General features: G+C 40.4%; 2 protein-coding genes across 3 annotated transcripts in view; one reads left to right on the top strand and one right to left on the bottom strand.

Annotated features, from left to right (window-relative positions):
• Positions 1 to 24,510, bottom strand: part of CEP89 (centrosomal protein 89) — a 104,336-nt gene that overhangs the window by 6,500 nt on the left and 73,326 nt on the right. For both annotated transcript variants that reach the window (XM_061594048.1, XM_061594049.1), the window contains one exon: positions 10,459 to 10,628. In XM_061594048.1, the coding sequence (XP_061450032.1) occupies positions 10,459 to 10,628 (170 nt within the window). The remainder of the gene's footprint in view (positions 1 to 10,458; positions 10,629 to 24,510) is intronic.
• On the top strand, positions 10,315 to 22,549 carry LOC133369130 (E3 ubiquitin-protein ligase RNF182-like). The gene is made up of 2 exons (XM_061594051.1): positions 10,315 to 10,770; positions 20,826 to 22,549. Exon 2 carries the CDS (start codon positions 20,842 to 20,844, stop codon positions 21,562 to 21,564), a length of 723 nt encoding a protein of 240 aa, XP_061450035.1. The 5' UTR covers positions 10,315 to 10,770; positions 20,826 to 20,841; the 3' UTR covers positions 21,565 to 22,549.

The following is a 24,510-nucleotide window of genomic DNA, read 5'->3' as shown; positions in this document are numbered from 1 at the left end:
CCAACCCATACTTTTTTTCTTGTCTGACAGCACATGACTTGGTACTAAAATATGAATCAATGTTGTCCATCAGGGCTCAGTTTCCAAAATGAAAGATTAAGGTTTTAAGGTTAAAGCTGGCTGCACATTATCACGTTTCATTCTGGAAGCCATTACTTCCTAGATGCAAATGGGGTGATTGCGGCTACTCTAGGATGAGTGAAAGGCACGTTGCAAAGTCTCAAAGGCATTCTCTTCAACATTACTGCATGTATTCCAGGACTGAGTCTTGGCACTGAAAACTGATTTTTGGAAGATAACCCTGAATACGATATTGAAGTCTAGGAAATGATTACCTTTATAAGAGTATAAAAGGATCTTTGTTTGATCAGGCCAAATGTTAACAGAGTCCGGAATTCTGTATTCCACAGTGGCCTAGCCTAACAGCTCCAGAAGGTCGACAAACAGAACTTGAAGGCAACAGACCTCTGCTCTTAATCCCGAATGATGCACTGCCTCCTAATCAAGAGGGTCCCATAAAGCTAAAATGGCTAATAGCCCTCTCCTCCATGAACTTGTTTAATTCCCTATTAAAGCCATCTAAGCTTCAGACCATCACAACATCTAGGGCCAGTGAGTCCCTTACATGAATTATGCACTGTGTGAAGAAGTCCTTTCTTTTGTCTGCCCTGAATCTCCTGCCAGTCTGTTTCACTGGATGATTCTAATTCTGCCATGTGTTATTGACGCAATAATAGTGCATTACTGGTGGATGTATACTGGACCATCCACACATCATTTGGCTTTATTCGTTGTTCTGCAATGCTTCTCCAAGGTCACGGCACTATTGCTATCTGGAGGAGCACTCTTCCGCTATAGCGCAACAAAAGTGGAAGAAAAAACAAAACAAAACCAGAACATCTGTGGTATGAAAAGTTACAGGATTTCAGCAGACTACAGGACTTGCACCTATTGCAAAAGAAGCAGTATGACCACCCCAACGCTTTTGCAGCCACAAATGATATTGAAAGTGTGGTTGTGTATAACCACTGCTCCATCAGGAACACAGATCATGATTGCTCAATAAAAAGGACATCTGGAGGGGCCCAATGTGAAGTGAGAGAAACTTCTTTTCATCCACATTCTCCACACCATGCCTTATTTCACAATGTTCTCCTTCACTTGTCTTCTTTTCTAAACTAGAAAGCCCCAGATGCTCAATTAATTAAATAATTATTATCTGCCATACTTATGGGTCACTCTTCAGCTGAAACTCACAGACTGGCTTATAAAGAATAAAACAACAATTAAGAACACAACAAAACAGGGATCAAAGGAACAAAAGGATGTCAGCATGGTTAATGAGCACAAAGAAGCTATTAGAGGGAAGAAGGCTTCTTTCAAAAAAATGAAAGTTTGTCTGAATGAGGAAAATAAAAAGGAACCCAAACTCTGGTAAAAGAATTGCTAGAAGATAAAAAGGGGTGCTAAAAAAGAATTTGATGAGCACATTGCTAAGAACCAACAAAAAAAAATTCTTTAAGTACATTCAAACAGCAGACCATCCAGGGAGGCCATTGAGTATGAATAAATGGATAGTTCTCTCAATGAAGGGATGTATAAAGTAGAAACCCCCCCCCAAAGATCAGTATTGGGATCTAGAGTTAGGGGTGAGCAGTGAGGTGGCCAAGTTTGCCAGTGATACAAAATTGTTCAGGGTTGTTAAAACAAAAAGGGATTGCGAAAAGCTCCAAAAGGACATCTCCAAACGGAGTGAATGGGTGGCAAAATGGCAAATGAAATTCAGTGCAAACAAGTTATGCATATTGCAGCAAAAAAACTTATTTTCACATATACACTCATGGGGTCTGAAGTGGTGGTGAATGACTGGGAACGAGAGCTTAGGGTCATAGTGGATAGCTCAATGAAGGTGTTGCCCCTGGGTGTGGCAGCTGTGAAAAGAAAAATTCAAAGCTAGGGATCATTAGGAAAGGTATTGAAAACAAAACTCCTGATATTATAATGGTGTTGTATAAATCTATGGGGTGGCTGCATTTGAAATACTGTGTACAGTTCTGGTCGCCTCAAAAATGATATTGTAGAGCTGGAAAAGGTTCAGAAAAGGGCAACCAGAATGATCAAAGGTTGCAACATTTGGGGCTTTTTAGTTTAGAGAAAAGGCAAGTAAGAGGTGACATGACAGAAGTGTATGCAATTATGCATGGCATAGAAAAAGTGGATAAAGTTTTTCTCCTTATCTGAACACTAGAACTCATGGACATTCAATGAAGCTGAATGTTGGAAGATTCAGGACAGACAAAAGAAAATACTTCACTTGGTGCATACTTGAACAGTGGAATTCACTTCCAGAAGAGGTAGTGCTGGCCACCAACTTGGATGGCTTTAAAATAAGATTAGACAAATTCATGAAGGATAAGGCTATTAATGGCTACTAGCCACGATGGGTGTGCTCTGCCACACAGTCTGAAGCACTATGCTTCTGAAAACCAGCTGCCGGAAGCCACAGGAGGGGAGAGTGTCTTGCACTCGGGTCCTGCTTGCTGACTTCCCATGAGTATCTAGTTGGCCACTATGAGAACAGGATGCTGAACTAGATGGCCCACTGGCCTGATCCAGCAGGCTCTTTTTATGTTCTTATCTTCAGGCTAACGCACCTCCTGGGCAAGAAAAAGGGTGTTTACCTGGCACCAAAAAAGAAAAAAAAAAGTGAGGCCAGACAAATGTCGGGGGGGGCGGAGGCTAAATTCCAAGGTAGGGTTCCACAACAGAGAAGGCCCTGTCACCTGTCTCATCAGGACCAGTGCTAAGTCTGAAGGGGCCCTGAGCAACAGGCTCATAGCGCCATCCTCATTCCCCTGAGTAAGCTTACCAGGCAGCAGCAGCGGAGATGGAAAGTGCCGGTCAGCCCAGTGCTGAGAAGCACCAGGCAAAGCAGCTGCAGCAGGAACCACCATCTCCATTTCCTCAACCTGCCTCTGAGCCCTGATGTAGTGGATCTGAGAGGAATTCTAAGGAAATGAAGATGGTGGTGGCTTCACCCTCACCAGGTACTTCTCAGTGCTGGGCTCAGCATGATCCCCTCTACCCCCAATACTTAACAATATTGTAAATAACAAAATGGGATGCCAGCAACTGGTATCAGCTATAGTGGGCACTCTGGGTCCCACATTTGCCCAGTCATGCAAAGTACTGATGCTGGGTCTGTGCCTCTCATCCATGTTGGTTGCCTTTTCCAGCTCTATGATACTCATTTAGCGACGGGACGGCCAAAATTGTGCACAGTGTTCCAATGGGGGCCTCACCATATCGCTGCATAAAAGCATTAGGACACCAGCTGTTACATTTTTGGTCCCTTTCCTAATAATGCCTAGCAAGGAATTTGCCCCCTTTTCACGGTTATGACACATTTAGTTATCTGCTGTCTTGAATTGCTCCTCTTACCCATAAGATTTTCTCAACCTACTGCTGGACATTCACAGTTTTATTTTTAACCTGTGAAAACTAAGGAATGTTGGACTATTTTCCAACTGGAAATAGCTGATATCCACACTGGTACCTCGTAGCATGTTTCTGCAAATCTCATTGTGTTTCACACTTTGTACTGACAGTTTTTATGTGAAAGATGTAACAGAAGTTGTGAATGTGGCTGAAGGGCGAGGTATCAGGTCAAAAACAACCAGTCAAAACAATTTTGTTTCCTGTTTTCTAGGTCACATCATATTTCTTATGACAGGAGTCCATCAGAAGCATCATCAGCACATGGTCATTTTTAGGGGCTGCTCTGCTCTCAAGAGTATAGCAAAAATGTCTTTGCAAGACAGCAAAAAAACCTCAGCAGTGAAATCTGAATCATAAGAATGTCTAAAGACACTTCTGTATGTTGCTCCTAGAACTGAAGGTAGCACAGACACAGGACAAGAGATGCTTTTTTTTTTTAGAAGTTAATAGGTTCCATTCTGTTTTGGTGCTAAAATAGCTAGTCAACTTGGAAATGGTCATTTCAGTGTATGGGACATGGGTAACCAACGTTCTAGATTAGAAATGGTTTTATTTGTATCTCAAAAAGCCACTCTGCTTCTAAGTAAATTCTTTCAGTTAGGAAAGGTTTCAGATACGTGGTTTGCTGTCACCATTTCCTTTCTACTGGCTCCTGCACTTCTTGTGGCTTTATTGGATCTAATTTTTGATGGATTACCTTATTGTTAAAAAGAAAATATCTGCAATGCTCTTTTGGTTTTCAAATCTGTCTGTGCACCATAAATCATTCAAGCAAATTTTCCGACAAAGCAGAAATCTGGTTTCATCCTTTCCCAGCTCATAAATGTTTCATTGCCTTGTCCTAGTTCAACCTCGTGGCCATGTAATGTTCTAAGACTGCAGTATGGACTCTTTAGCATGTCACCAGTTTGTGATTTTTGACACTGTGATAAAAAGATGAAGACACAGTCAAGAGAACTATGGTCTGAAGGCACATAAGGCCAGCTCCCTGCTGAAGCTAGGCAGGGTCAGGTCTGGTCAGTGCCTAGATGGGAGACCGCCTGGGAACCATATGTAAGCCACCTTGGGTTTCTATCATGAAAAGAAAGATGGGGTATAAATGTAATAAATAAATACAAAAATAAGCTATGCAAATGAAGTGTACAATTTATTCTGGGGACATGGCTTGTTTTCTTGGCAAAGTTTAAATAAGTTGCAGTAATGTTGTATTTGCTCCATTTCCTACTCAGTGTATTCTACATGCTAGAAACAAAATATACCATCAAGAGCTCCATAGGTCTGATGCTGAGTAGTATCACTTTTGATTCCATGTGGAGGTACTAAATACTGGAAGACTCTTGTGAAAAAATGCTCTGCATTGTGAATACTAGGGAGAAAGCTAGGGTAGAACCTTTTCGCTGATTTGCATGCATATGGGTTTTTTTTGTTTTGAATGTGGAAGGAGCATTCAAACATTTGATCCACTGTCTGGAGTCTAAAATACATCCTGCAAAGCTGTTGCAGGCAAACAGGCCACACCTTAGTAGTTGCTTCAAATACAGTCATATGGAGGCGATTCCATACATATAAGTAAGCTATTCACATGCAGGAATTTGCTATGCAAGCACAGAAGCAGCAATCTTCTCTGAAGCACCACACAGCCATTTCTTTGCCATTTTGCTGCAGCATGGAGGAAATGGCCAGATTCAAGTGGTGAATCGTGCTGCACATAGAATCACAGAGTTGTAGAGTTGGAAGGGGCCTATAAGGCCATCGAGTCCAACCCCCTACTCAATACAGGATTCCAAAATAAAGCATAGTGGACAGGTGCCTGTCCGGCTGCCTCTTGCATGCCTCCAGTGTTAAACAACATGAGTCTGTGCCTCATGGTGGCAGCTTCAGGAGCCACCAGATCACTGCTTCCCCCCCCCCCGTCTTAATGCACACAATCTACTTATTTGGTCATTACTGTTAAGCCATGGCTTGCATACTTTTCTCTATTGTGCAATCTGATTATCTGTTTTTAATTTGTTCCTTTCCCTATCTTTGTACAAGTTTTCCACATGCAGGGAAACAAAAATTCTCCCACATATGCTATCAGGGATAGAAAAGGCCTGTTTGTACTAGTGATATTCTGGAGAGTTGTTATAAAGCAAAAACATCCCTGATAAAGCTCCCCAGTTCTTTCACCTTTGTGGGAACCCACACGTCAATATCAATCTCTGACCTGCAAGTACAGCCTCTCTAGGTTTTTGTGTTCCACGACCTCATCTGCAATTGCATTCCAAAGAATTGATATAAAAAAAGAAACTATTACAAGACTCTGCAAAGCAGATACACCTGTTTAAAACTGGCCGGTTAGCTTCATCAGTTGTCCTGATGAAATCTTCTTATGCACAACACTTAATGGCTTTAATAAAATAAATGTGCCGTGCATACAGCCTAATACATTCAGTTTACATGCAGTCACACATTTCACAAGCCTTGCTACAGCTCTGAGATTCTCCTTGCCCACTGCTAGTTTAAATGTGTCAGTGAAGTTTCTATCTACTGGGAACAATTTTGCAGACTGCAAATTTTCTCCTTGAGTTGTGCTGGTGGAAATGAATCTACATCAGTACATTATTGGCCCAGCACTACCAATTCTGGTTGCCAAGCTACAGAGGATTAGTGACAAGAAACCCACCCGTAAGTCCTTGCTTTGTTATTCTTCTGACCGGGGGTGGGGGATTGGAGGAGGAGAGAGATCCAGAACCTTTCAAATGACAGAAAGACGTATGACAGGAGTATGACAGTTCTTATTTAGGGACTGGTTGTACTACAACAGAAAATTATATTTATTCCTTAAAAGCACTTCTAGTTTTTGATAGAACTGAAAGCAGAATGCAACCAGATGTAAAGGAATTTGGCTAAACTAAAGGGGTCCAACATTCAGGAAATATAGTGAAAAAACATTTATTTATTTATTATATTTATATCCTGCCCTTTCTCCCAGTAGTACACATGTAAAGCATTTTAGCTTCCTAAACTAAAATGTTATTAGTCTACATAGCAAACATGATGGCCAATGGCCATTTGCCAGAATGATTAACCCAGCTATACATCTTTCTGATCCAATCCAGATGTTTAATAAAACTGGCCTAGGATTAGAGATAGATATTACAGCAGGAAAGCATTTCTTTGAGAGGAAGGTAAATGCTGTATTTTTCTTTTATCACCTGCAAGTATTGCTTATTTTCCAAGACATAGCAACCAACTACAAATAACACTCAGCTACTCTGTTGTTGTCTAGACCCAACAACAGTCAGACTAAGTCGTGCTGCTCTTTATAATGATTTCCCACAACCACATTTTTCTCTGTCATGCTAGACTGCTAAGGAATGGGAAACCTAGCTATAAAATGATGCCAGCTTCATAAAAGTCTGACATACAGTGCATTGACATCTTTTCACATTTGAGAAGGGAAGCATGAGCAAGGTGTATGTGTGCTCTCTGGACTGACAGAGAAGAGAAATAGTGGGAGGAATTTTAATACTGCTCTAAAGGGGCTGGCATGTTAGGGGATGCTAGGAATAGAGATATAATATATCAGGTTAAAAGGAGGTCTGAGCTCCTGGGATTAGGTGGTCCAATCTCCCCTCCCATATGTATATATGATGTCAAGGTGTATGAAGCAACACAGGTTATACAAAAGAAAAGCAATGTGCAATGTTTTCCTAGTAGAATGTTTACAGGGAAGGACTGTAGCTCAGTGACAGAGCACCTTCCTTGTATGCAGAAGGTCCCAGGTTCAACCCCTGGTGTCTCCAGATAGGGCGGGGAAAACCTTGGAGAGGTGCTGCCAGTCAGAGTAGACACTACTAAAGTAGATGGGACCGATGGTCTAACTCAGTATGTGGCACCTTCCTATGTACTGACAGGGCCTCTCCTTCTACACACTTTGACTGCAAGGAAACCTGCTTTGATTCATGACATCTTTAGCTCCCCAATCGTTTAGTGGCCCCAAGTGAATATTTTTATTTTTCAAAACTATTTTTTATTAATTGTATTCCAGACAGAAGGAAAAAGTTTCAAAACAAAACAGCAATAACCCCATACATAGGAATCCTGAGGTATAATATACTCCAATCATCATTGTATAAGAAAATCAAGGCATAATTATATATAAAAAAAGATATTGAGACATCCAAATTGTCTTGGCCATGGCCAGTAATTTTCACAAAGATCATGTTCTGCCATGTATTCAATAAATTCACTCCATATGGTACCAATATGATCTGGATTTTCCTTGCACTAAGTGAAGGTTATGGGTGATTTCCCCCCCAACACTGCTATATTCCTATATTTTTGTACCAGGCTGACAAACCCAGGCCATCCAATATTTTCCACTGTTGCAGCCTTTCTCAACCTTTGTGTTCCCAGATGTTGTTGGACACAACTCCCATCAGCCCCAGCCAGCATGGCCAATAGTCAGGAATGATGGGAACTGTAGTCCAGCAGCATCTGTGGATCCAAAGGTTGGGAAAGGCTGCACTATTGCTGGTCGGGCAACCATTAAGAAGGAAATTGTTTTCTTAGATTTCAAATCCATATTAGGACCATCAAATAAAGATAATAAAAACAATCTAGGGGTCTGTATTATTTCATCCCCAGTAATAATTTTATTGGTCCAGTGAACATCTCTCCAAAAGAGACTGACCTTCAGACACATCCAGCAAAGGTGAAGGTATGTACCTTTGTTCGAACACACTGATCAACAAGGGTTAAGAAAATACAGGATATCTGTATGTGTGCTCTTAACCACCAAGTGAATACTTTTAGATCATCCAGTTCTGTAGCATTGTTTGATGCTAAGCTGGTTCTTATGAACCCCAATTATTAAATCATTTACTACCTTTCAGCCTTCAAAAGTGCTTCCAAAGTGGTTTACAGCATTAGAACACCAATACAATTAAAACCAGGTTATTTTTTTTTAAAAAACACAAGCCAATGAAACAACTCTCCAAACAGACAATAGTTAAAGTAAGTCAAAAGCTTCATAGGATTAAAAGAGAGTCTTAATGCTTGCTTAAAAATCACCAAGGAAGGGGAGAATCAAATCTTCCTTGGAGGAAATTCCACACTCAGGATGCCATCACCAAAAAGATCCTATCAAGCATTCCCACCAATCACATCTCTGGTAGCAGCAGAATGCAGAGCAGGGCTTTTGAACACAGTTGGAAGGCAGGTTCATGTGGGAGGAAGTGGTCCTTCATATATCCTGGTCCCATGCTATTTAGGGCTTTCTAAATAATAGGGCTTTCTAAATAATAACCAGCATCTTGAATTGGGCCCAGAAATGAACTGGAAGCTAGTGTAAATGAAACAGGAGTAGCGTGCGTGCGTGTGTGTGTGTGTGTGTGAGAGAGAGAGAGAGAGAGAGAGAACACATCTGAAATTATTCTGGCTCCTGTATTTTGCATCAGTTGTAGTTTCTGAACACTTTTCAAGTGCAGCCCTATGTGAGCACATTATAGCATAATCTATCTGGAAGTTTTCCTGTTAAATCCCATTAAAAAGAACTTCCCTTGCACCCTTTCAACATAGACAGCATGTTGGAAGGTGCATGTGGATTTACCGTCTTAGGCACCAAAGTGTCTAAGGTTGACCACGTTCCATCTCACAAGAATGTTTATTTTCTTCCTGAGCATTGATGGACATATTAGATTCAGCACACTGGTGCAACTCAGTTTTCTACAGGGTAAGGCCCCCTCCAGACTATCACTGATTTGTAGGAGGAATTCAATCACATACTGGCAAATTTAGGTTTGCACAATTAAAGTGGATTAAAGTGCTCTTGTGCAAGAAACCTGCTTTTTTAAAAATAAAAATGACTTGTCAGTAAAGAAAGTGACAGGAAAATACACTAGAAAGTGTGGGATAATAATCAATTGATGGGAAGCCATATAACGAGTGCAGAAACTAATCAAGATGAATGTTCAATAAATAGCACAAATTGTATAACCTCCATGCAAACTTTGCACAAACAAATCAGGACGAATGCTCAATAAATGGGTCACCTGGAGGTGCCCTAAGACATAACACACATGAACTGATACATCAGGCCCTGCAGCACGGGTGGTATTCACAGAGAGTGCACCCACTTTGCCAAGAAAACAGCAGTTATTTGACCATACTATTTATCATCTAATGAGAGAGTTAACATTACTGACATTGATGGCACACAGCTTGAGTTCCAGGCTGCATTATTTTATCTCACAATGGTTGTGATGAGCTGCAAAAATAACTGCTTAATTGGTCGCTTCCTGTGTCGTTTTAATGACACGAGAAACATTTTATTAAGCTTTCCTATTAATAAAATGAGAAAAAAGTACCACTCCGTATAGATTACTGACACTGAGACACTCAACACTGAGAATCATCCTCTAGCCAAGACCTAGTCAATCATTTATTTCCCTTTTTTGTTATTTGAAACCTCTTGATCCACAAATGATCCACAAAACGTTTCTTTTGCCAAGTGATGTTAACTGAATGCCTCTGTCTCCTTTTTGTCAGAAAACTGTCAGCCTGGGACTTCATTAGTCCTTGCTGCAAGACATTATTAAATCAATGAGCACATGACCAGTGATTCACTTTGGAGAGAATTGTTGAAAGCTCAATTCAAGTTAATAGCTTCTGTGCATTTTGCTTCCCTTCAGGAAGAGGCAGTAAGCTGCCGAGAGGAATTTTAAGGCTGGCTGTCAGCACTAGCAATCAATGACTTCCTTCAAGGATTTGCAGGTTGGGGGTTTGGGGAGGGAAGGGAGAGTTGACAGAGCCAGTTGAGAGGAGGAGGAAGATGGGCTTTTCAATCCAGCAGACAGGAAAGTGCATACAGCCAGAGCACACCAGATGGGGCTCTTAGGTACAGCATGTTCTGCATCTGCCCTCCTTCAATCAGTTAGAGCTAAGCAGGTTTGTTCAAGGCTTTGACTGACTTACCTTTTCTGCTGCAACACTTCATCAAGGGTTTCCTGCTTCTCTTGCAGCAGCCACCGGAGGTGCTTCATTTCTCGCTGGTACTGAGCAGCCTTCCCAGCAAATTCTTTCTCTTGTTCCGTCACTTTGAGGTTGATATCTCCAAGCTTTCCGGCTGCGGTCTTTTTATACACCTGTGAGAGTTGGAGCAGAGCCCATTTAGAAGCAGTGCCGGGGCTGCATACAAATTGACAGACCATACCAGCGGAAAGATGGTTTTCTCCCACTGGGGCTTTATCCTGAAACCAGGAATGCTTTGTTTAAAGAGCAAATTGGGTAGGTTGGAAGCGACCTGATTCTTTTCAAGCATTTCTACTGCATGTACTTTCCACTGCATACAACAAAAGGTGACACTGCATGGGTCTACTGTGCTATTTTCATGCCTCTCTTTGTAGAAAAAATTCTATGAACAGTCTCAAATCCAAATACGTTGACTCGTCAGGAAGCCAATGTGAAACACATGTTGCTTATCTACAACAGTCTAATTTTAATTATCAATGTAAGGATAGAAAGAGATGTTACCAGGTGGCATGTATGTATGTTTATCAATCTTTTAATCTTAGCATGGGGGGGGCAACAACTTGTAACCTTAGTTCTATATTTTGATACTTTAATAGCTATGTATCTTTTCTTTGAAGTACTGGAATGTAGCACATTTGTCTCCCCTTTCTTGCCCCCAAAATGCATTATTTGGAAAAGCATGACACTTAGAAAAATAGACAGGATCAGTTCTCTGTTGAAACAGTGGTTTTTTGCTTCTGAATTAAAATATTGCCAAGCATGCAAAAAGCAATACTACATGAACTTCAGAGAGAAAACATGTTGCATCGTAGATAAAAAGTTTCATTCTGATCATCATCATCATCATCATCATCATGATAAAAAGTTTCATTCTGATTAATTTACATGAAACCTTTTATCTGTTTCTATATTGTACAGGTCTTAACTTTGTGGATACCTTTTCTTCTGAGTGAACCTGACATTTAATTTTAAAAAACTAAGATCTCTTTCTGTCAGTAAATTTCAGATTTATTGGTTGATGATGATTCTGATTATCAAAACCACATTCTTGCCTCAGGTCTTCACGGTTTGAAAATTTATCCAGTAGACTTGGAAAGGCACGCTTTCCAATTCAACACTCCACTGTAAAGGGGAATGCAGTACTGCACAGATATCCAACTTGTGCCTTCCAGATGTTGCTCTACAACTCCCACCATCCCCATCCACCAGCCATGTTGGGTGGGGCCAAGGGGAATTGGGAGTCAAACAATAACCAGAGGGCATCACAGTGGCTACCCTTGCAGAACCAAGTACTGAGAGTTTGCCTATCTGATGTTCTCAGTATGACTGTCATCTGAGATTTTGGACAGCCTGCACTTTACGGGAGGGATCACAGCTCAGTGGTAGAGCACACACTTTGTATATGCAGAACATCCCAGGTTCAATCTTCGGTGTCCGCAGTTTAAAAAGACAAGAAAGCAGGCAATGGGAAAGGCTTCTGCTTGAGACACTAGAGAGATATTGTCAGTTAGACAAGATAGCACTAGACTAGATGGATAAATAGCATTACCTGATAAGGCAAATTCCTATGTTCTTAATCAGTGATAGCAACCATCTGGAAATGTGGTTGCAACTCTGAATCAGTGTGCTACACTTTATATAAAGTACATAAATATACCCTTAGCAGTTTTCCTGGTTGGAATAACAACCATTATCTGATTTTTGTGGTTTAATCTAATCTGGATTATAGGCTAACCATGCGATGAGCCAATCTTTCAACAACAGAGCTCCTGTACTTTTGATTATTGTGTAGAAAAGGGTATTTGAGCAGGTACAGCTTGTCTTGTTACAGGGCTGTAGAAATTTGGAAAACTGATCCAGTCAAAGTTCTGTCATCTATAAAACTGTTAAATGTACAGGAGCAAATGTTGACCTCATTCAACTAACTAACTGTGCATTTAATCTGCATGCGTAAGATACAAATACCAAACCTTGCCAACTCGTTAAAAGGAGCTCAGATAGCCATTTATCTGCCTCAGCATTTGGAAAGGAGCTGTCATTCACAATGGAAAATAATGCACTGAATGGACCAATAGTCTGACTTAGTATAAAGGCAAAACGAAGAAAAAGCACCAATGAAGAAATAGGAGAAGAGAAAACCTTTAAGGATGCACTAAATATAGTGTAGTCAGTCCAGTAAATTTCAGTTTCAGCCTTTCATTAAGAACACTTGTAAAACATAGTAACATTCTGCATTTTCTATGTGCTCTGCTGCAAAGTGATTCCAGTTCATTTTATTTGTATAAATATTACATTTATATCCCACAGCTCAAGGTAACATGCATGGTCCTCCCCTCCCCATCTTATCATCACAACAACCCTGTTAGGCTAGGAATAGTGACCAGCCAAAGATCACCCAATGCACTTGGTGGCTGAGTGGAAATTTGAACCCTGGTCTCTCAGGTCCTAGTCAAATACTCTAAGCACTATACCACACTGTAGGAAATCCTGATTATATGTGAGGATGGGAACATTGATCCCTCCTCCCCCTGTGTAAAGTTTGATGAAACAAAACAAATCTTATATGTCTTGGCTCAGCTTTCTCTCGCAGTTGAGAATAGAACAGAAGAAAATGAAGAATGCAGCCATATTTATTACATTATGTATTTGTTCTCTGATGCTCTCTGTGGGTCTTCCATCCCCATCTGTTTTGTTATCTTTATAAGGAGCAACTGCTCTCATGCTTTTAGAGGATAAAATTGAATGAGTTTTTCTGGCCTAAAATTGTGTGTTTAACTGGAGAACTCTAAAGCAAATAGATGAATCGGAAAGTTGCACAGCCCCCTTTCGAAATATACCTAGAAGACCCAGAGCTTGGAAGATTACTTTTAAAAAGTAATAAATTACAGTTACAGTTACATGGCCCCAAAAAGTAGTAATTACTGTTACAATTACAATTGCTCTGAAAGTAACTGATTGCTTTACTTTTCCTCCAAAGTAATCACTACAATTACATTTCAGTTACCTTTTTAAAAAAAATGCCTACAAGGTGCTGGCCTTGGCTGCTGCACCTCTAAGTAGCCTAAAACAACATTAAAAATAAACAGGTAGTAGAATAATTATTTGTATTCATAAGATAGCAATGGTGGTCTCTCCGCTGGTAAGGGTGGTGGGGAGGGAGGCTGAGGCCACTACTCAGATCTTTGCACGCCAAACCAAGCGCACCCCCCCACTCAGCCAGCAAGCATAACCTCTCTCACTTAACCATCTCCCAGACCCTGCCCTGCCACCAACTAAGGGACACTCACTCAAGCAAACATTTTCACCTGAGATGCGAAAAGGTTAAAATACTGCAAATGCAGCACAGTAGGCAGAGAGGGTGGTGGAGGCCACTTTGTGTGCCAAGTGCAAACACAGTATTCTCTCTCTCTCTCTCTCTGTCACTCACTCTCTCTCTCTCTCTCTCTCACACACACACACACACAGGTCATCTTTCACCTCCACAGTTCTTTATCTCCATTCCTGCTGCCTCCTTCTCCTCCTTTATCCATGTTTTTGACCTCTGGATCCTTTTTCCCTCTACTCCATTCTTCACCACCACTATCCATTTTTTAAAATAATTGTTTTCTCCACTCCACCCCGTCTCACTCTCCGCCTCCTCCCTCGTCGCCTCCTACCCATCCACAGAGCATGAGGAAAGAGCAACAGAAGCCCAGTATGAGACACATGATTTTCATCCACAAATTAGAGGAGCAGAAGAATTCCCCTGCTCCCCCTCCCCAAGTAATGCCCCAAAGTAATTCTGGAAACGTTACAATTACTCCACAAAAGTAGTAAAATTACTCCTAGTTCTATTACAGTCAAAATGTAAAGGAATTACCCACTCGTTACTCAAAAAAGTAATGAATTACAAGTAATTCATTACTTGTAACTAGTTACTTCCAAGCTCTGAGAAGACCTATGTAGAGTTGAGAAGCACTTCATTGGTTCAAACTGGCCTACAATCCCTAATGGATACATAATGCTATGCTTGGGGTGAATCATGCTTCCTTTCGCCTCCTAGACACAAGCAGCTGCCTAGAATGCTAGAAACCAAAAATAAAAATGAAGCTGTATCTGACCATTTTCCACATAACAGTAAAACCTGGAAACAATGAACAAAAAAACCTTATAACTGACTATCTGTAAACTTCCAGAGAGGTTGCCAGATTAGACTGCAGTAGCAAAGACAACAAAGAGGCTAAGTGGCACCTTAAAGGCAAATAGATTTTTTTATGGAATATATTTTCATGGACTAGAATCCATGAAATACTATTACATCTGCTGGCCTTTAGGATGTTTTTTTTATTTTATCAATGATTTTTTTTATCTTCTTGAGTGCTAAGGAAGAAAAGGAATTTTCAGTGCTTCCCATGAAAGATGTCTTCTCCTCCTCTTAAAATATTCTGGTAAATCTGCCAAGAAACTACATTAACTTAAAACACTCGTATTTTTAAAAATTCACTATAGAACTCATGCAGCATTACAAGCCCTGGCAAACAAAAATGTTTTCATCTGGCATCAAAAAGAAAACAAAGACGGTATTAAGTGGAGCTTTCTGGGGAGGGAATTTCAGTGCTACAGCTGAAAGGCTCCATTATCAAGTTCAAAAGTGCTGGGGCCAACTCAGGTTTGCTGAGTGATGTGCAGTTCCAGCCTAAACCATTCCCATTCATCATCATATTTTGCTATCTGAAGCTAGCAACTTTTTGTCTTTTGCCAGATGCAGAGTTCTGTGTAACTTGAGAAAGTGATTGGATCTGCTCCTAGGGCCTTGTTCAGGCATTGTGATTCCAGGAAGAACTTTCAAGCTAGTATAAAGCTCAGGCCATGTGATGGACATGTTACATAACTCAAGCATTTTGGAAAATGATTGTCCAGGCAAGACAGTACTTTACTAACATCAGTGTACCCATGAACTTTTTGTCTTCTTAATTTTATACCAGATTTAGTCCCTAGAAAGAACCACAAGGTAGTATTAAAGGCTCCAGTGGTTGCTAGACTGGCTTAAGCTCATCACTGGAAACATAAGGAAACATCTTTGAAACATGAATGGCTGGGAAAAGAGTGAGATACTCTTTTATTAGTCAAACTGAGATGGCATTCTGTAACTCTTCATACATATTTCAACACGTCAATGGACTATGGAACCCAGTAGTTGTTTAAATAAAGAACTCCTTGCCACTGAGTTATGAGTAAGAAGGCAATATTCTGCCTATTGTAAATGTATTTAATCTTACAAAAAGGAGGCGTTTATATGATGTTTCAACTTATATACTTACATAATTTTTTAAAAAATCTCAAACAGGTGTATTTCCTTCTCCCTCACTGCAAGGAGGATGTAATGAACCATGTATATTGTTGTTTAAACACAACATTGGCCTTGCCTCCCAATCAAAACACACACACACCCCTCTTTCAGGGGCACATCATACCTTTTCTATGTAACGATGAAAACACTTTCTAAAATTCTCCTGATGTTTCCTCCCCGTTCCCGTACCTCTCCAAGGAATGTCTTATGAAGTTATTGTTGTTATTGTTGTTTAAACCCGCTCTTGTTATAGTTAACATGGGCAGGTTTATCAACCTGAACATTTCATTTGGCTGCAAAGACTGTCTATTCCTTCCATATTTCACATTTGCAAAAGTAAAGGGGCAAAGTGAATTAGAGCACACACAAGAATCACAATGAGAGAGACAGAATATTTATTGGGATAAGTGGGCTAATCTTGAACATATCTTATTTAGGCAAGGTGTTTGAGTGGGTAGTGGTGGCCCAGCTCCAGCATATCATTTATCTAGGGCCTTCTCAGTCTGGTTTCTGGCCTGGATTCATGACTGAGATGGTCTTGGCTGCCCTGAAGGATGAGCTGCATGAGAAGATAGGGTAGGGCAGAATGCTGCCCTCTCGATTAACAGTGTTCAATGACATCAATCATGGTATCCTTCTGGGCCGCCTTGCTGGATACTGTGGTTCAAATTCTTCTTGAAGATCTCAGAAGGTGGTGCTAGGAGTTTGCCGCTCCATCATTATTATTTTATTATTATTATTATATCCCACCCTTCCTCCCAGCAGGAGCCCAGGGCAGCAAACAAAAGCGCTAAAAACACTTTAATAAAAACAGACCTTAAAATACATTAAAACAAAACAAAGTTTAAAACATTTTTTTTTAAATCCTTTAGTCCATCCATTGGACTTTGATTTGTGGGAGACTACAAGGGTCTCCTAGGCCATTTAATTTCTGCATAAATCACTAGGTGAGGTTGCCCAGGGGACCTAGGTATGATACCATCAGTATGCTAATGACACACAGCTCTCTCTTTCATTTCCATCTCCATCTAAACCCAGGTTAGTTGTGGAGGTTCTAAATCAGTGATGAATTGGATGTAGGTGAACAAATGGAAATTTAATCCACATCAGACAGAAGTGGTAAGGGTTGGGTGAACAGCTGATGTAGGATTAGGTGTATTAGCTGTTTTGGATAGAATTGCATTCTCCTCCCTGTTCAGAATCTAGTTTGTAGCTTCAAAGAGCTTCTGGATGTCCAAGTGTAATAGCGGCCACAAATACTTTTATCAGCATAGGCTGCTAGCTATACCCTATCATGGACAAGACCTGGCAAGTGATCACACAAAACACTGTCTTTTTGTTGTGGTGGTGGTGGTGTTTGGCTTTGAATGCCTTCCTGAGGGAAGTCTACTTGTCCCCTTCACTATTTGTTTTTCAACCCCCAGTGAAAAACACTGTTATTTCAGGGTGCTCTTGAGGTAAGTGATAACTGAACACCTGTCTGATATATTTACTGGTTATTTTTCCTCTGACAAGATGACATTCTTGTGGTTTGGCTTCTTGAAAATTTGGTTCGGGTTTTTGTTTTTGCTGATTTGTTTTACAAAGTGTTAAATATTGTGAAAAGCCTCCTTAGGGAGTCCATGAGAGACAGAGAGTCTAGATACAAATATTTTACATAAATAACCCCTAATTTGTTGCCATGGGAGGCAACCTACTTTAAAAGCATCCACACCTACCATCAGGGTAATTATATTGAAACATTTCAAGGTGGACAGAGAGAATTTGGTAGGTGAGGAACTTAATATCTGTAATTTACACTCCTATGAATGCTCTCCAAGGAGTGCTTTAATTTAAAATTAAAATTAGATGCAGGTCAAATTTGTCTGGAGCTGTGCCTAATCTCTATAAAGGGGAAGCTAGCACTTATTCAGGTGTGACTTTTCTTGATACGCTCAGAGGCACTCTACTGTTGAATGCGCTTAGAGAACAGGGGGAAGGGACAGTTCCAGACAGTATTTTCCAGGACCCTAATGCTGATTTTTGAAACAGCACTAAGACCAGACTTTCTCTGGTTCTAGATCTGGCTGTATAATCCTAGCTGAAGGACAGTCTTTTTATTAAGGAGCAACATACAGAATAACTGGATTATATTCTATATAAACTGTTCACACCTTGCAGAATCAAAGTAAAACCACATAGTGCTAGAAAGAACTGCATGACTATTTATCAGAAAATTCTTATGTAAATGTACTTTTTATTTCTTAGTGTTGGACCCTGCTCTGCTATGCACATAACGTGTGTAAAAGAATGTATATGGTGTATGCGATCTATAAGAACATAAAAAGAGCCTGCTGGATCTGGCCAATGGCCCATCTACCCCAGCATACTGTTCTCACATTGACCAGCCAGACACTTAGGGGAAGCCTGCAAGCAGGACCTGAGCACAACAGCGCTCTCCCCTCTTGCAGTTCTCAGCAACTAGCTTTCAGAAGCATATTGCCTCCACCTGAGGAGACATAGCATAGCCATCATGGCTTGTAGCCACTGATCGCCTTACCCTCCATGCATTCCTGTAATCCTCTTTTAAAGCCATCTTTTACACTTCTATCATGTCACAGCTTACTCGCCCTTTCTTTAAACTAAAAAGCCCCCAATGCTGCAACTGTTCCTCCTAGGGGAGCTGCTCCATCACATGTGTTCGATAAAGACCTTTATGTAAACTTGACTGTTAAAAAGAAAAGGGGGGGGGGAAAGATGCAACTGAAATTGGGCTTCAAGTTCAAACTCACAGAACTGTCTCCTAATAAAATTGCCTTGTTGTTGTTTTTAACCTTGCCTGTTTCCATTAAAATTCCATTACTGCTGCATGGCAACGTGAGGGTGATGAGCCAAGACTCAACCAGCTCTGTTTATTAGGAAGCGTGAATAGAAATAAAGCACCTTTTCAGGCAAAACAGAGAAAAATGTGAAATACACAGTCGCACCTATTTACTCATCAAATCCTTGGAGCTTCACACCATGCATTCCTAGTAATCAAAGAAATATCATGGGAAACCTACATTCAGTTTTTTTTAAAAAAAGGTCAAGTAATACCTTTGTTAAATACATAGTGTTGTTAAAATGTGCAACTGTGAAACTCCTCTCTGGGAACTCAGAAACAGAGTGCAGTGTTACAAGAGCATTTATCCAAAGAAAAGAAAAGAAAACTCTAAATACTTGTGAAGGTTGGATTGTAGCAATGGTCATATATGTTTCTGTGTTATATACTCAACTCCAAGGCAAATGCTTTGCAGCCAACTAATGTGTGTGTATTCAGTTCTTTCCCATATTGATAAACAGTGGTAACTAAATATTACAGAGGAGTAATTACTCCTTGCTGTTCACAGCTCAACCCTGTGTAAGCTTACACACAAATAATAATAATAATAATAATAATAATAATAATAATAATAATGATAATAATAATAATAATAATTTATTTTTGAGTCGCCTATCTGACCGAATAAACGGCCACTCTAGGCGACGTACAATATCATGATAAAATACAATATAACCAAAAATATAATAATTAAAATTAAACAGCATTAAACAACATTAGAAACTGACCCATCCCCAGAGACCCCATAGGCCTGCCTGAATAGCCAGGTCTTTAAGGCCTGGCGGAAACCTGTCAGGGAGGGGGTGTGGCGAAGATCGAAAGGAAGGGAGTTCCAGAGGGTGGGGGCCACAATTGAAAATGCCCTCTCTCTGGTCCGCACCAGCCCAGCTGTTTTAACTGATGGGACTGAGAGAAGGTCTTGTGTGGCTGATCTTGTCATGCGGCATAACTGGTGATGCTGGAGGCACTCCTTCAGATAAACTGGGCCGGAACCGTATAGGGTTTTAAAGGTCAATACCAACACCTTGAATTAGGCCCGGTAAACAACTGGTAACCAGTGTAGATCCACTAACACCGGGGTGATATGATCACGGCGATGGCTGTTCTTAATCAAGCACGCCGCTGCATTCTGTACCAGCTGTAATTTCCAGACCGTTTTCAAGGGTAACCCCATGTAGAGTGCATTACAGTAGTCTAAGCGAGAGGAGACCAGGGCATGTATCACCCGTGGGAGCAGATGTACAGGAAGGCAGGGTTGTAGCCTCCGTATCATAACACTGAATTTAATGAGTCTTAAGCCCATGTGGACATTAGATTGCAATCTACGTGTGGGTACAGATACTTTTCCCCACAGGTTTGCTCCAAGACAGTTTGGATGAGAGGGGGAAAGAGGAGGAAGATTCAATCTTCCAAACAAGCAGTGGTTCTGAGGCAAGAGATGAAACAATTTTTTGAAATAAACTCTGAATTGTCATATTCAAAATTTTTGAATGTTGTTACATTCATATTTGAGATTAGAATTTTACACAAAACTTAGAGTCTGGAATCATATCCAGGCCCTGTTGGGAGAGAGTGCATGGTATAGCGCACAGAGTGCTGGCCTTGGAATGGAGAGGCCTGGATTCAAATCCTGTACTACTATAAAGCTCACTGAGCGATGTTGGGCTCCTAACTTAGCTACGTGAGGTATTGTTCATATATTCAAGAAAAGGTTTAAGTCTGTGGTGTGGGGAAGCAATTCCCTGTCGGATATAATTTGAACAGTAGGATATAAAACAAGACAGACTCAGTTAATGTTCGGGGCAATTATACAAAATTGAAAAGCAAATACTCCTAATGACAAGTGATAATTACTTTTAATTTCACTACTGCTACCAGTTTTAACTTTTTTTTTTCCCTGCAGTGGCAGAATATACTCCAGGGGCAGGTTCCCCAATCTGGTATCTCAAGATATTTTGGACTACAACTTCTCTCAGCCCCACCAATATGGCCAATAGGATGATGGCAGTTGTAGTTGAACCCCCTTGATGGGCTCCAGGTTGGGAGAGGGTGCTCTAGATACAAAGTACTACCAAAAGGGCATAATTAAAAGTAGAAACTCACTGCTGTTCTCTTTTACAGCCTGCCTCATGTAAAGATGAATTATCCTCAAACAGAGGGCGAAGAAAAAGCACTGAATGACGAGCTGGAATGTAAAATCTGTTACCAGAAGTTTAACGTTCACAGCCGCAAACCCAAAATTTTGGACTGCCTTCATAGGGTGTGTGCTAAATGCGTGACAAAAATCCTTCATGTTGGAGATGGCTCCCATTGCATCAGCTGTCCCTTCTGCCGCCATGAGACACAGCTGCAGGAAGAGGAAGTGGAAGGACTTCCCGATGATACAAATGTCATGTCCAAACTCATGACAAAGGACAGAACAGCATGGAGTTCAGACTGCAAAGAAGTAGTCTTGACGCCAAAGAACTTGGCTTCCTCAAGTCCTCACGGGTCACCAAACTGTTTGGTGATAACCATCATGGAAGTACAGAGAGATTCCACAAGGACTTCAAGCCAGAACACTCTCTCGGATTACTACACAGATCACAGCCTAAGCTCAGCATCAGTAAACTCTCACAGCCAACTGGATCAAGATATTTTCTCTAAGCTCTGCAACCACGTACCCAGAATACTAGTGTGGCTGCTTGGATTTTTCTATTTTGGTTCTCTGCCACTTGGAATCTATTTATTGGTGATTCAGAAAGTGACCCTTGGAATTGTCTGTGTTAGTCTTGTTCCATCCAGTCTAACAGTGTGTCTTGTGTATGGCTTCTGTCAATGTCTCTGTCAAGGAATGTGCGACTGCTCCTCTAGAAATTAACCTTTTCTTAAAACAACAACTGAATTTTGGATATTGTTAACTATTGACTTTCAAATGTATAGGCTATTTAAAGCCTACGGTATGGTTTTCCCTAAACAAATAATTCTCAGCAGACAAAAAGAGACACATCTATATTTAAATATCCCTAACATTCTATCCCACTCTCTCAGTATTCAGTCACTCTTTAGTGTAACCAACAAATAAAACTTGGGGATCAATGGCTTTCATTGAGTTCTCTAGAACAAAGTTATGGGATACACTTGATAGAAGGCAAAAGTCTCTGTCCCACTCCAAACACTGGGATCACAAAGAAGTATTTAGCATCCATACCTCTGAATCCATATCTTTACTTTCTTTCAAAAACTTACCCACAACCCTGACACTGGGTGGGCCCATCACCACTGATAAGCCCGCAGGCTTATCTGTCCTCCACATCCTGTAGGTTGTGGAGGCAGAACAGTATTTTTTCCCAGGCACTTTTCCATCCCAAGCCCCTAGGTTTTTGGGGTAGGGAAGAGTGGAAAATTTTCTTTTTTATACTCATCAGGGGCTGGAGTCCAAGTTTGGTTTGTGAAAACAGGGACAGAGTTTGGAATGAGAGATATGGCCTTGCCTCTTGCTCTGCTTAGGTAAAGGCCTCAGTGCTGGACAGTAAGTGGAGGAGGTAAAGTAGGAGAGTGGGATTGGGAAAGGACTGGAACTCTCAAACTATTTCCCCATTTGTCAAACTGGATGATCCTTTAGTTAGTGTGAAATAAAAATATAGAACTGTGTGTGCCTACAGTTTGAAGAATAGACAAGGTGAAATGTTATCTTAGAAAATCTATTCCTCAACTTGTCTGGAATTTATTTATTTTTAGATAGGGCTATCAGATCCAAAATGAAAGAATCAAGCTGTGTATTTTTCCTGTAAAAGTCTATGAAGCTGGGAAGGTCTGAAATTAGGTCTGTTTTATTGTATGGACTGTCCTGTTCTGGTATAATGTCCCTTCACTTTAAAAGGGAGATTTGGCAATGTTTCTGCTAGAACACGATGTTACAGTTTTTTGAAAACCATCAATACACAATTACAGGTGGGAAAGAAAAATGCTTTTGAAAGTCATGTCAGATTTCATAACTTTATTTTTTATGTGAAACTTTGATGAAAACTTGGCATAATTAAGTCAATGCTGAATGTTTCCTCTTTGATACCAACAGGTTGATGTTTACTTGAAAATAACTGCCAGTAAAATCAGTGGGCATGATTCAGCAGCTGGAGGGCAAGCTGCTGATCCAAGAACACAATGCTACCAGCAATTGAAGCATGTGGGCATAATTTAAAGTAAAAAGGAGTTTTTAAAAATCTGAAATGATTTCCAACTTAAAGCAGCTATGGCATCTTGAAAGATATTAAATCGCATTAACAGCAGCCAATGTGACAAAATATATTTTAGTTATAATCTAAAATTGCTTGTGGTCACTCAGAAAACACTTCTCAGAGCATATGGGAGCGGAGAGTGCCAGCTTTACTTTATAGCTGCAGCGTCTCCCATCAAATTCTTTGACTTATAAAAGTGGCTTTTCAGGAGGTGGGAATAGCTGTACTACAAAGAGAGCCTTATGTACACGTACACTACACACGGCCCTTGGAATCTTGACAAAATTAATACTAAAAAATTCCTAAAAAAAAATACAGTTAGTGTAATCCTATGCATGCCTATTCAGAGCAAGTACTATTGATTTCATTTAGACTTACTCCCAGGAAGTGTGTATAGGATAATAGCATTAAACCAGATGCTGTTGCACTCCAGCTCCCATCAACTCCAGCCAGCATGGTCAATGTTCAGGGATTATGGGAGTTGGAGTCCTACAACATCTGGAGGGCCACAGGTTCCCCATTCCTGCATTAGGCTTTTTTACTAGGTGTGATTGATACCATTATATTGAATTTATTTTTAAAAAATGTGTCTCAGTTTCAGTATAGTCCAAACTATATCTATGTTTTTGTACGTAGGTTGTCTCCGTGTCTGTGTTCATCTACTGGATTAAAAAAAAGAAGCTAAATATACATCTTTTCTACGTAAATTCTATTAAGCTACAAATTTAAAACAGATGTTCTTACAGTGTTCTAACCATGTAAGAAGTTCATATAAAGTATTGCTCTATTTTTTTAAAAAAAACCCCAACTTGCTGTATTATAAAGACATCCAAAGTATATTTTTATACCCTTTGGATGTGTTTTTAATGTAGGAGGTTTAAAACCACTAACATTTACAATTTTATTAACCATATTATTGGTGATATACGAAGTTTAGTCAATGACTTCATTCTTCCTCAAGAAGGGGAGGTGATCCACTAAAATGATCCACTAAAATCAATGATCTTAAGTAGTTCAAAGGGTCTAATTCTGAATACAACTAATGTACGATATCACCCAATATTATTAGTTGGTCAATTCCCCACCCCTGAACAAGTGTGAATACAGAAGGTACTGAAAATGTGTACGAGATGAATTTACCAACCTTGCACTACCAACCACTGGGTGAAGAAACTCCTGCAGTGCAAAACCACTGCCTAGATTAGCAAATCTGTAATACATGACCTGTTATATCTGATCCATTATGAGCCATTTGCCATGCTACATATACATGTTGGGAAGCCACATTTTTAAGTATACACATAAAATGTTTCTGATTCCTAACTTAAAATCATTACATTTAAAGCAGCCTTAGCTATGGAGCAGACACAAATGAAGCAAGAGATAATAGCAATTTTCATGCATGGGATAAGGGTATATAAAGAAGCAACCTTCATACATGGACAGCTGGTATCAGGGTGGGGAATCTCAGGCCCGAGGAGATTCTGAATGTGGCCCTACAGCCCTTTCTATCTGGCCCTCAGAACGCTCCCTACCCATACCTCTCACTGGCCCCAGATTGAACCCCAATCATTTTTTTGCCTGGCTGG

The sequence above is a fragment of the Rhineura floridana genome, chromosome 13, assembly GCF_030035675.1.
Source record: "Rhineura floridana isolate rRhiFlo1 chromosome 13, rRhiFlo1.hap2, whole genome shotgun sequence".
In the NCBI taxonomy this organism is placed as follows: Eukaryota; Metazoa; Chordata; class Lepidosauria; order Squamata; family Rhineuridae; genus Rhineura; species Rhineura floridana.
Note: the sequence above shows the minus strand (reverse complement) of the source record. Positions and strands in the feature narration are given on the sequence as shown.